The sequence below is a fragment of the Pygocentrus nattereri genome, chromosome 4 (assembly GCF_015220715.1).
Source record: "Pygocentrus nattereri isolate fPygNat1 chromosome 4, fPygNat1.pri, whole genome shotgun sequence".
NCBI lineage: Eukaryota > Metazoa > Chordata > Actinopteri > Characiformes > Serrasalmidae > Pygocentrus > Pygocentrus nattereri.
In genome coordinates, this window is record NC_051214.1 from 33601012 (window position 1) to 33614745 (window position 13734).

Sequence of the window (13734 nt, forward strand, 5' to 3'; positions counted from 1 at the left end):
AATAGTATCTGCCTTTATTAATATGACCTTTATGACACATCTGCCATTATAAGATGGTGCAAGTGCACTTCTTGGTGGATATTTATTTGGCTCTGAGTCTACAGTCATAAACTGCTCATGTTTACAAGTTCTGTCTGCAGTTGTGGCAGCTTGAAGCTTTGCTAATACAAAACTGTGATGGCCCACTAAGGTCCCCACATGTAACATCAACATGGGTTGTGTGTGTTGGGTATTGGAGTGTGCTGGGGATTTCATGTAGTTTAAGGCAGTTTTTAAATGTAGCTTAAGGTGCTCCACATAAGTATAGAAATACTCTGTTATTTATATTATGTATATAGATCTCTGATTCTTTGGAACATTTCTAACACTACTCATATCTTGTGTTAATGGTTGCTAATTTAACATTGTTAAAATGTATACTTTTCTATGCTAGGAGTGCACACTAGCAAGAAGCCAGACCATGGGTCGGAACCGTTTTAACACTTTATTGAGCTCACCAAATGTGTTTTACCACCTTCTTTGTTTGTTCCCCAGGAACCATGTCTGCAGCGTGGGTCAGTGGGTGGTGCTTAAAAGGGAGTGCGGACTTACGGAGCATGTGGACATGCTTGGAATTCTGGGAAATGTGGACTAGACTATCTGGAACCTTTCTAGGGGGTAAACCAGAAGTACTCAGAGCTATGTGAATAATGTGTAACATTACTGTTTTTATACCTAATATTGAAATATTATTTAGTGCTGTGAAATGGGAAACACCGTTATCAAGCTAAATGTAATCTGTTACTGTTGGTGGAGAAGGTACCCTGTGGATTGTTTATGGTTTTACCCATGTTGTTAAAAGTGGCCATGTTGCCCTGTCTTGGAAAAAAAGAAGGTTTTTGCCTGGCCAGAACCGTGTGTCCCCATAAGGGGTAATAAATGTTCAAATTGACTCCTTGTTGTGCTCCTTTGCTTTTGGTCACACCCTGACAAAAACAAACAGGGTTAAACATGTTTGCTTCTGGCAGTTGGGGTGAAGTGAACTGAGCAGCCTGTGGGAAGCTAGCCTGTGAGATGTGTGAATGTAAATGCTGTGCCTGCAAGCATTTATACCATTGCTTGAGTTCATCTATCAAATCTTATTACAGCAAACTCATCAAAAGTGGATTTGACAGGGTAGATGTGGCAAGAGGCCTGTGAAGTCAACACTGACAAAAAAAAAACCCTGTTACCTCTTCACTGGCCTCAATATGACCATGCAATGACATGACACTTTTGGAAAGAGTGTTTGCTCCTTTTCACACTACCAACTCACACTCTTAAAAAGCACAGAGCGTGCAGAAACCATTCTCCACCCTTTGCTGCAAGCTGTCGGATGCAAATCAATTTGATTCAAATTGAACACACAGCCCAGTCCACATGACCAAAACATCCAAGCTCTCTTTTAATGGAGGCCACAGCACCACAAAGCAACATCAACCAGCACCATAACCACATCTGCAGGCGCTTATGCAACACACTGCTCCCCCTACAAGCTATCGATATTCAGCATCTCAGTTTTAGCCAGTGGACAGATGGATCAATATCAAGGTACGTCAGAGGTTGCCAAATGAACTGTAATGATGATATTGACTTTTTCCTGTGAAAGCTTTTCAAAGGGGGGGATTAGAGATAGGACTTCTGAAATCCATTCAGCTGCCTTAAAAAGGTGTGACCAATTAAAGGAGCAGTGTGTAGGATTTAGAATGATCAATTTACAGAAATGGAATACATCATACAAAACCATGTTTTCATTAGTTTATAATCACCTGTATCTACAAATCATTGTTTTCATGAGCTGAGAATTAGCCCTTCATATCTACAAAGGAGCAGGTCCTCTTCCAACATGTTGCACCACCATGTTAACACAGTAGCTCAAATCAGACCAAACATTTGCTCTAGAGAGCTTCTTTCACATTTTAACATTGAAGCGGCTCCCAGCATTCACTAACTGTTTTGTGCTGTGAGAAGTTTGAGAACACAAATTTTGAGAAATGGAGGATCATATTTATTATGTAGCGCAAGAGTAGGGTGAATCTTAATCATCATCAAAGAAGCAAAAACATGAGGAAGCAAAACGAAATCAGAACAGGTGACAGCAGAAAACCTGAAGACCACCATAGGTTCTACTACAGGCTTGGAAAGGGAGCAGTATGCAGTTGGTTGCAATCTGCAACTTCTGCACTGCTAGAGATTACACACTGCTCCTTTAAACCTGTAGACTAATATATATAAATGAGCTTTATTCTGGATGTCTGACCTGTACTTGCCTCATGCAAAAAGCAGCCCAAGCTGTAACACTGCTTAGAAGTTCAGCCTAAATGGGCAGAGCTGAACTGCTGTAGACTGAATAGGCAGATTTAGGTGTCAGGTTTTGTGACATTACAGAAACAATTAAAAACAGGCTGTTTTTGAATAAATGCCTATCTTAAGTGAACAGCTTCAATTAGAAATAACTCATTTTAAAGTAATTTTTTAAGAAAAAAGAAATCTGCTTGGTATCAGCCAGTACTCTAAGTTTCAATATCATAGTATCTGAAAAGAAAAAGTGGTATTCTGCCACTTCTAAAAGACAGTAACTGAATGAGACAAAGAATGTATGTGAATTACCCAAAATGAATAGTTTATTGTCACAAACATGTTTATGAAAGAGAGAAATCATTATATATCACAGATGTAGTACATCTCTATGGCTGCATCCATTCCTACTACCTGGAGAAGCAGGTTATGCCAAATGTGATAACTGTAACCAAATCTCTTCATGAAATCATGAAAAAGCACAAACTGAAAATGAATAATTTCATGACTTTTAACTTCATAATTACAATTATGAAAATGACTTACATGTCCCAATATCACAATGTTGATAATTATCAGTTATTCTCCACCCTCAAATTCAGCAACCCAAAGTGTTTTGAACTGCAAAGATGAACTTCAAAAAGACAGACAGTAATGCTTAATAACCATAGTGCCATCAAATTTTAACATCTTGTTCCAAGATAAATGCCTTGAGGGACATTGAGACAGCCATGAAGACAATCATTTGAGATATCTCCGTTACATAGCCTGGCGATTCTTCTCCAGACTCTTCTCTATGTTGTCAATGACCTCCACTGCTGCTTGAGGGATTCTGGTCCCTGGGCCAAAGATACAGCAAACTCCACTCTGGTACAGAAACTCATAGTCCTGCAGGAGATAAGAGGTAAATACAGTGCAGCTGGTAAGTGACATCAGTTTTCTGTTGTTTTGGCTTTGTAATCAAGTGCAGTATATGTAAAACGAAAATATGACCAAATGTTGAATGTCAACTTTTTTACATCTATATGGGTGAGCTACATGGGAATCACCGCCCTAATTATACACCCATATAGTCCTGATGTTTAAGGTAACCATAGGGCATTGAACAATTGACTGCTCAGCTGTGTATTGGCCATTTATTTGTCACTGCATCACTAAGTCATGCAGAAGGCAGTCATGCAGAAGACAGTAAACAAAACTGCTGATGGCAGCAGCAGATGTAAAGAATCAGTTTAACTCCTCAAATCCATCCAAATTATATTGCAGCAAGACAACTGGATTAACTGCCACCACAAAAGTGAATTGATGATGACCGTCACATTGCACGTCTCTATAACTGGCATATGAACTACAATTCATTAGCGGTTTATTGACAGTTGTCTGCACTTCAGTGAATCAGTAGACCACTAGTTATCAGTGCTTTAGCAGTGGAGATTTTGCCGATACCATGGGAACTTAAAACCAGCAACTATTACTGGCCACCCAAGATACTGATCTAGCCCTACTATTCATTGTTTCATATTTTAAATACATTTTATTCACTTGTTTAGATAAACACATTTAGATTCAGATTGTATTGCAGTGGGAAAGCAGCAGTTAATCAACTTGGTTGCTTTTGTGGGCAGATATCTATAGCACCTCCTAAAGGGGAATAGCTGAAAAATAAAGCATAATGGATGTATAGGCTCAGAGATAATTTTGCTGAAGTGATTCAGCCTAACGTTACGTTATAAATGAAAATTCAAACAATGGTTTAACATTTGTCAATCGATACAGAATCGTTCACGTCCGCATCACGATGCATCTAAGAATCGTTTTTTTCCTGCACCCCTAACACATATATTGTGCACACTACCAAGGGAATACATCACAGAGTTCACTGTATGCGGAACAATTAGACTCTTTGAAATGAATGTGCCAAATAGTTATTTGTAAGGGTGCCTTTTTTGTGAGATGCACAATGGAAAAGAACATTTTAAAGTTTCATGAACCTCCGCTGCCTTTCCTAGAACTTATCTAAGCCAAGAACCATTTCAGAGTCTTCATGTTGAGGAGCATATTTACTCTCATTTCTAGCCATGGAAGACACCATTTTTTCTTCCTTTTTAACTCACAATTCAATGGATTCATGGCTTGACAATCAGCTGTTGAGTAGAATCAGGTGAGTTAAACCATGAAAGTTAAAACGCTTTAAACTAGACAGTGTTGGGGTCCCCAGGACTGGGACTAAGAGGAATTAGCTTAGTGAATTAGCGTATAAAACAGTAAATCTAACTGCGTACATTGAAATGGGTTTGTTAACTGCAATGTTGTAACAAAAACTGATTAAACTCCTTTGAACTTCATTGATGTTTTTGGACCACTAGTGTGATTCCTCGCTTTTCTTGACAGGGAGATCCGAGCCCTTACACAGATCTCACTATATGCAGCATTGGACACTGAGAAGAGTATAATTTACACAATAATTCATGTCAGACACCATTTATTTACTTCTTAAACAGACACAAACTACGTAACATTACTCATCTGTCTGTGTCACTAAGGAAGGTAGTTAGTTAATTAGCTAACTACAACACTCAGAACCAGCTAATGATTTGCCTTCATAATCAATAATTTCCGGGGACCCCAAGCTGCTCCCACGTGGAAATCCCTCCAGCGGGTCCTAGGACAACCCCGGGGTCTTCACCCGGTAGGCCGTGCCTGGTACACCCCCACCGGGAGGCGTCCAGGGGGCATCCAGATCAGATGCCCGAACCACCTCAACTGGCTCCTCTCAATGCAGAGGAGCAGCAGCTCTACTCTGAGCCCCTCCTGGATGACCAAGCTCCTCACTCTACCAAAGAGAGTGCAGCCCACCACCCTACGAAGAAAGCTAATTTCCACTGCTTGTATTCGCGATCTCGTTCTTTCGGTCATTACCCACAGCTCATGACCAAAGATGAGGGTCGGGATGTAGACCGACCGGTAAACAGAGAGCTTCGCTTTTGGCTCAGCTCCCTGTCCCGCATTACTGCTGCCGCCTGTCCCAGCCTGCAGCTGAGCTCATGATCCCTCTTCCCATCACTCATGAACAAGACAAGATACTTAAACTCAAGATACTTTTACTAGACAGTCAAGCTCAGTGCTCACTTTTAAGAAGCACCTAAAAATGTATCTCTTTAAAATTAGCATTTAATTAAAACAACGTCTCGTGTTGCGTTTCTTGTAATTTATCCATCCATCCATCCATTATCTTCCGCTTCTCCAGGGTTCGGGTCGCGGGGGCAGCATTCTAAGCAATGATGCCCAGACCTCCCTTTCCCCAGCCACTTCCACTAACTCTCCAAGGGGGATTCCGAGGCGCTCCCAGGCCAGCTGGGCGATATAGTCATGCCAGCGTGTCCTGGGTCTTTCCCGGGGGCTCCTCCCAGGTGGACTTGCCTGTGACACCTCCCGAGGGAGGCGTCCAGGAGGCATCCTAACCAGATGCCCGAACCACCTCAGCTGACTCCTCTCGATGTGAAGAAGCAGCGGCTGTACTCCGAGTCCCTCCCGGATGACTGAACTTCTCACTCTATCTCTAAGGGAGAGTCCAGACACCCTGCGGAGGAAACTCATTTCAGCTCCTTGTATTCGCGATCTTATTCTTTCGGTCATTACTCAAAGCTCATGACCATAGGTGAGGGTGGGAACGTAGATCGACCGGTAAATCGAGAGCCTTGCCTTATGGCTCAGCTCTTTCTTTACCACAACAGACCGGTAAAGAGCCCGCATCACTGCTGACCCAGCACCAATCCGCCTGTCAATCTCCCGCTCCCTTGTACCATCACTCGTGAACAAGACCCCGAGATACTTGAACTCCTCCACTTGAGGCAAGAGCCTATCCCCGACCCAGAGAGGGCTCTCCACCCTTTTCCGTCTGAGAACCATGGTCTCGGATTTGGAGGTACTGATCCTCATCCCGGCCGCTTCACACTCGGCTGCAAACCGATCCAGCGAAAGCTGAAGTTCGCGGCCTAATGTCCCCAATAGGACCACATCATCTGCAAACAGCAGCGATGTGACCCTGAGGTCACCAAACCGGACACCCTCCATCCCCTGACTGCGCCTAGAAATTCTATCCATAAAAATTATGAATAGAATCGGTGACAAAGGGCAGCCCTGACGGAGTCCAACTCTCACTGGAAATGAGTCTGACTTACTGCCGGCCATGCGAACCAAACTCCTGCTTTGTTTGTACAGGGCCTGAATGGCTCGCAGCAAAGAGCCATGTACCCCGTACTCCCGAAGCACCTCCCACAGAATACCCCGGGGAACACAGTCGAATGCCTTCTCCAGATCCACAAAGCACATGTGGACTGGTTGGGCAAACTCCCATGAACCCTCCAGAATCCTGGAGAGGGTGAAGAGTTGGTCCAGGACCAGGACGGAACCCGCACTGCTCCTCCTGGATCCAAAGTTCAACTATAAGCCGGACTCTCTTCTCCAGTACCCCTGCATAGACCTTACCAGGGAGGCTGAGGAGTGTGATTCCCTCACCCTCATTCCCTCACCACACCCTCCGGTCCCCTTTTTTAAAAAGAGGCACCACCACCCCAGTCTGCCAATCCAGTGGCACCGCCCCCGATGTCCACGCAATGTTGAAAAGGCGTGTCAGCCAAGACAGCCCCACAACATCCAGAGCCTTGAGAAACTCAGGGCGGATCTCATCCACCCCTGGAGCCTTGCCACCAAGGAGCTTCTTAACTACCTTAGCGACTTCGGCCTCAGTAATGGACAAGCCTATTCCCATGTCCCCAGACTCTGTCTCCTCACTGGAGAACGTGTCGGAGGGATTGAGAAGGTCCTCAAAGTATTCCTTCCACCGCCCAATGACGTCTTCAGTCGAAGTCAGCAGCACACCATCTCCACTATATACAGTGCTAGTAGCACACTGCTTTCCCCTTCTGAGTCGCCTGACGCTTTGCCAGAATCTTTTCGGAGCTGACTAAGTCACTTTCCAAGGCCTCACCAAACTCCTCCCATACACAGGTTTTTGCCTTGGCGACGACTGAAGCCGCAGATCGCTTGGCCTGTCGATACCTGCCAACTGCCTCTGGTGTCCCACAGGCCAACCATGCCCGGTAGGACTCCTTCTTCAGCTTGACGGCATCTCTCACCTGGGGTGTCCACCACCGGGTTCGAGGATTACCGCCCCGACAGGCACCAACTACCTTACGGCCACAGCTACAGTCAGCCGCTTCAACAATGGAGGAACGGAACATGGCCCATTCTGAGTCAATGTCCCCCACCTCCCCCGATATCTGGTCAAAGTTCTGACAGAGGTGTGAGTTGAAGATCAATCTGACAGGTTCTTCTGCCAGACGTTCCCAGCAAACCCTCACTATACGTTTGGGCTTGCCTGGTCTGACCGGCATCTTCCCCCACCACCTGAACCAACTCACCACCAGGTGGTGATCAGTTGACAGCTCAGCTCCTCTCTTTACCCGAGTGTCCAAAACACATGGCCGCAAGTCCGATGACATGACTACAAAGTCAATCATTGAACTGCGGCCTAGGGTGTCCTGGTGCCATGTGCACTTATGGACATCCTTGTGTTCAAACATGGTGTTCGTGATGGATAAACTGTGGTTTGCACAGAAGTCCAAAAACTGAACACCACTCGGGTTCAGATCAGAGAGGCCATTCCTCCCAATCACACCCCTCCAGGTCTCACTGTCATTGCCCACGTGAGCGTTAAAGTCCCCCAGTAGGACAATAGAGTCTCCAGGAGGAGCACTTTCAAGCACCCTTTCCAAGGACTCTAAGAAGGCTGGGGACTCTGAACTGCTGTTTGGTGCATAAGCACAGACAGCAGTCAGGACCCGTTCCCCAACCCGAAGGCGTAGGGAAGCTACCCTCTCGTCCACCGGAGAAAACCCCAACATACAGGCACCGAGTCAAGGGGCTACAAGAAAGCCCACACCTGCCCGCCGCCTCTCACCATGGGCAACTCCAGAAAAGAATATAGTCCAGCCCCTCTCAAGGAGATTGGACCCAGAGCCCAAGCTGTGTGTTGAGGTGAGCCCGACTATATCTAGCCGGTATCTCTCAACCTCGCGCACCAACTCAGGCTCCTTTCCCGCCAGTGAGGTAACGTTCCAAGTTCCAAAAGCCAGTTTCAGCAACCGAGGATCAGAACGCCAAGGCCCACGCCTTCGGACACTGCCCGATCCACAAAGCACCGAACCCCTACTACTGCCCCTCCCATTGGTGGTGGGTCGATGGGAGGTCTTGTAATTTAATCATCATCTTTTTCTTCTGATTCTAATTAAATACTAATGATAAGTGCTACATAAATAAAGTTATTATTAATTATTATTTTTATTATTATCAATTTCTAAGACAAGGATTAAACCCAGTTCTGGTCTACACACTATTCTGAATGAACATTTTCCACTGAAATGAATTCCAGTATTAGGCTTAATCTATCCAGGAGACTGAGCCAGAGTGTGTATTTGGTGCTACATCTGCACTGCCCCTCACATTCCTTTTTTGTGTTTGTTTTTCTTTATACACTCTTCATCTTTTGTTTCATCCAGAGTGGAGAAAATTTGCATTTAACAGGTTTTCTAATGCAGATTCCAATCCATACATTTTTGTGCAATCAAGTGTAATGACACAGGAAAAAAATATTGGTAGAGAAGCCACCAATGACAGATTCAAGATGCTTTCTGTACAGAGAAACTAAGCTCTCGCAGTGTTCAGGTGGGATTTTGGCCCCTTACTCTATGCAGTTAATCTTTCATTCTTGAAGATTCTGAGGGACCCACTGGTCTTGATCTTCAATTCCTTTCACAAATTTTCTATTGGGTTTAAGTCTGGTGATTGACTGGATCATTCCAACAACCTTTATTTATTTTGGAACCAACTAAGAGTCTCATTTGCAGTGTGTTTTGGATCATTCTCTTACAGGTAGGCCCGCCTATCTCTTGTCCTGGTAAATGATAACAGATAATTCTTAATTTTCTTCTGAAAAATTCTGCCAGTACCATGAGAAGAGAAACAACCCCATATTGTGAGGTTTCCACCTCAAAACGTCACTGTTGGTATAGTGTCCTTAGGGTTATATGCAGAACATAGGGTGCATCATATTACCAAAAAAATGCAATTTTGTCTTCTGTCTGACCACACTACATTCTCTGCTGGTTGACTGTCGAGTGAGGTTCCTTCCCCTTGCAAATAAAGGCCCTAATGACAATTACAGGAACATTTAGGCCTTCAATTCATCTGTAACCAGCGCCCCTGCTATGTTACTCAATTATCTGATTACGAGGGTCTTAAGAGAGCTCTTTGCCTATAACTATTATGAGATGTTTCTTGCAGTTTGGCAAGAAAGTTATTTACTTGCATTCAGATTTAGTTGCCCATTTTTCAAAGAGTGTAAGTGCCAACCTAACAACATTCTTATTAGCACAGGTAGAAGAACTAATTAGCAGAATCAGCTGGTTTAGTGCTTTTTTTCCCTCAATACTGTGCTATTCCACTTTATAGCACTTGTTTATGGATTGATAATGTTACCATTTCTATAGCTGTATTTTAGTTTCACTGAGTTAATAGCAATGTCTAAATTTCATGTGAGTAGCTGGATTAGAAATATGTTTTCAAAAAAAAAGAAAGGAAAAAAAAATGTTCAATGCTTATTTCCTCCACTGCAAATCATAGTAAATAGGTTTTGCACCAACTAGCCTAAAAGCAAAACTATGCCAGATCTGACAACATGGCCACACGTTAAAGCTGGGGCCCTAAGAAACTTCACAAATAATGGACTGAATGTCTTGACTTTGTAGGACAATCTGGAAAAAAAAAAAGTGCTGATTTGTTGATTTTCTATGTGAAAATAAGTTAGCACACCCTCAACATAGAATGCGCCTGTGCAGCAGTTATGGCATATTTTATATTTCATGTTTCTTTTCAGTATGTTAAACTCAGCATATACATATAACTGTCAAGTTAAATTTTCAGTACAATGCCATATCAAAATCTGTCTGATTGTGCATATGTGGAGTATATACAGAGTGAGTCAAAAGTCACAGGACACAGTTTTATTTCAGAAATGAAAGGGAAAATGACGTATCTGAATACCCCAGCAAGTAATGTATGAGGGGGCCTATCTTTTAGGCTATGTCCAGAACATGGCCGACCAGAATTGTCTCAGAAATCGATGCCCGCAACCAGATTTGCAATATCTCTTGTAGTTCAAAAGTTATCAACACAAAGTTCAAAACTTTTGTTGTTCATCATAGGTAACTGAAGATGGAATTGGCGAAAGAAGAGAGGATTGAGGTGATTCTGATGTCCGGGGAACGCAGCTGCCATATCATAGCTGCAGACGTCAACAACCGACACCCAGAAAGACCACCAATTTTACACAGCACTGTTGCATCCCTCATAGCCAAACATCTGAGAAACCGGGACTGTGGACGACAAGCCACATAGTTAGACGTGTCGAGATCTGCACCTGGGCATTAGACCAACATAAATGGGATGCTGCATTCGCACAGGGCATTCTGTTTGGTGATGAGGCCAATTTTTATGTCAGTGGTCAGATCAACTGCCAGAACATAAGGTGACGAAAACCCTCACTGGACGTCAGACACCAAAGTCATAGGTGATGTGAAGGTTATGGTGTGGTGTGGAATGTGGGGCACCCGTGTAATCGAACCCATTTTCATCGACCAGACCCTAAATGCTCAGCGTGACTGAAGATGGCAGTTTCCTGTTATTTCCAACAGGATGGGGCTCCACCACACTACAGAGCAGGCGTTCATGAGTGGCTGGATATTCAATTCCCTGGTCATTGGATTGGCTGTCGTGGACCTGTGGAATGGCCTCCAAGATCACCCGACCTCACAGCACTCGACTTTTATCTCTGGGGTCATCTCAAACAAATTGTGTATGCTGAGGAAAATCTGCAACAAACACCACCTTCAGCACCACATCATGGAGGCTTGTGACAGCATTTCTCCAGAGATTCTCATGCAGGTTCATAACAATTGGATCCTGTGCCTTCAGCACGAGGGACAGCTCATTGAACACGTCAAACAGCTGTGCATCACAGGCAACATTCCCAGTTGTTGTTACAACTTTGTGTTGATAACTTTTGAACCACAAGAGATATTGCAAATCTGATTGCAGCAATGAATTTCTGAGACAATTCTCAATATGGTCTTCTTTGAAATGCTACATGACCACCTTCCCATTGGAAAAACTTGGCCTTGATCCAATATGGTGGCTTTCCAGATGGCAGCCATCTTACAGACATAGCCTAAAAGATAGGCCCCCTCACCCATTACTTGCTGGGGTATTCAGATTTCATTTTCCCTTTTATTTCTGAAATAAAATGGTGTCCCTTGACTTTTGACTCACCCTGTATATCAACACACATTGTGTATAAATTATAAATCACGTGCATTTGTGAGAAATGAAATCTGGTGTGTTTTTTTGATAACCACTCATGGCCACAGGCAGATTGAATAATTAAGTATAAAATCTTACTGGGAGTTCAGTCATGCTCATTAAATCTGACATTTATGTGGCTGATTTATATGTATATATTAAACTTGCAGTCACTCAGCACAGCTTAATATTTGAGCAGGCTCTGCCTCATGATCCACATCTAGAGCACAGATAATGAAACTAGTGTCATGTGCTTCTGTGTGCTATTCAGTCAGCCAGTCAGGTCTCACCTGTGGGGGGATAACTCCTCCGCAGATGACCAGGATGTCTGGGCGGTTCATGTTGCGCAGCTCTTTGATAAGCTCAGGGACGAGAGTCTTGTGTCCAGCTGCCAGTGTGCTGACACCCACGCAGTGCACATCTGCATCCACTGCCTGCTGAGCCACCTCCAGTGGGGTCTGTCACCATGGAAACACCACCCAGTGTACACACAGAAAAACAGAGAAATTACAATGCCAATGTGTGGCACTAAAAAACCTGGTCCCATTGGGGTTTGAGCCCAGTTAAGGTGATGACATGGATTTAATATGTAGCTTCTGTATAAGGGTAGCAAGGAAAGGACGTACTGGAAAAGGAACAAAGGGTCACAGAGATCATCTGTGATTAATGGAGATATGCCTTATGAAAAGGATTTCTTTCTCTGCCCTTTTTTGAGGTACACCAACATGAACATGTCTACATGTGAAGAAAGAATGCCTTTCTAAGTCCACTTACAAAATAACAGCACTACTGACTCCTCAGTATGGTAAGACGAAAAAATAGAGCTATATAACAAAAAAAGAAACACAGACCTAAAACGTATGCAGTCTATTCACAGAGATCTCATACTTAGCCAGATAATCTCTGATCGTTCATATAATGCAACGGGTTCGCTAAACATAGCTGAAAGAATAGGATTAGTCTTATCTGGGAAAAAGCCAGCTTAACACAGCAGTATGGGCTTTGATCAGGTCCACAATGTAGGAAATGTTCTGGTACACAGTTGTTCTGGAAAACAGACTGTAATAGATGTTAAATTACAGGTTTAATTATGCATTGCACACAGGCTAAACATACTGATGAACCTGCTGCAAAACCTACTGAGACAAACCCCAGAAAGCTGCAAATTCTGTATGTTCTTTTTATCAAAACAGTTCCAGCCAGTTGCCACTAATGCATCACCAAGTCCCTTTAAGACCCTCCCTCAGATTCTTCTGTAACAAGCAGGCCATACCTTTTGAATAATATACATCACATATGTAATAGTCTTCCTAGGAACATCCACTAAGACCCCTGATAAAATTAACTTTACCAGCACTAAGGTAAATATAGTATTAAGCAAATGTGAGAGACCACCGTTCATTTGCTTAATTTCCATCTAAAACAGCAGAAAAGATAAAACAGAGAATGGAAACAATCATTAACTAAATATATCAAATTTACTTATCACAGTTTTTAATATAGCTTCCATTGTTTTCAGGACACTTGCTTTTTCCAAAAAACCTGCAGGGACATTTTTAATACCTCCACAGCTGGTTGCATTTTATACTGTACAAGGTCCAAGAAATCCCAAACTCATTCAATGCTTTTGAGGTCTGGGCTTTGCAGTGGTCAGTCCTTTGTTCTGAGAGCACTAACAGCAAAATTTCTTTTTTGTCAGTTTTCTTGTCTCAGTAATGACTTTTTAAAGGCTACACATCACTTCACACCCAAAGTGCTGACTTGTCTTCTTACAGTAGAAGGATGGACAGAAACACCTGTGGAGCTTGATTCCTCTTCTCTCTCTCAGAAATAAAAGCTTTAAGTAGTTTATCTGATGGTGACAGTTTTGGTAGTCTACCAGGTTCTCTCAGAAATATATCCTGAATAATTAATAACTAACTAATACATATTGGCCAGTCTGATTATTTTGTATTGTATTTTGTACTGTGTATATCCACAAATACCACAGATTATACTGTA

The 13734-nt window shown here is 43.1% G+C and overlaps 1 protein-coding gene across 4 annotated transcripts in view; it reads right to left on the reverse strand.

The window, feature by feature from the left end:
- Window positions 1-2616: 2616 nt before the first annotated feature.
- mut (methylmalonyl CoA mutase) overlaps window positions 2617-13734 on the reverse strand; it is a 32923-nt gene continuing 21805 nt past the window's right edge. For all 4 annotated transcript variants that reach the window (XM_017683806.2, XM_017683811.2, XM_037538035.1 and 1 more), the window contains 2 exons: window positions 12024-12191; window positions 2617-3204 (listed from right to left, as the gene is read on the reverse strand). In XM_017683806.2, the coding sequence (XP_017539295.1) occupies window positions 3076-3204; window positions 12024-12191 (297 nt within the window). In that variant the 3' untranslated portion in view covers window positions 2617-3075. The remainder of the gene's footprint in view (window positions 3205-12023; window positions 12192-13734) is intronic.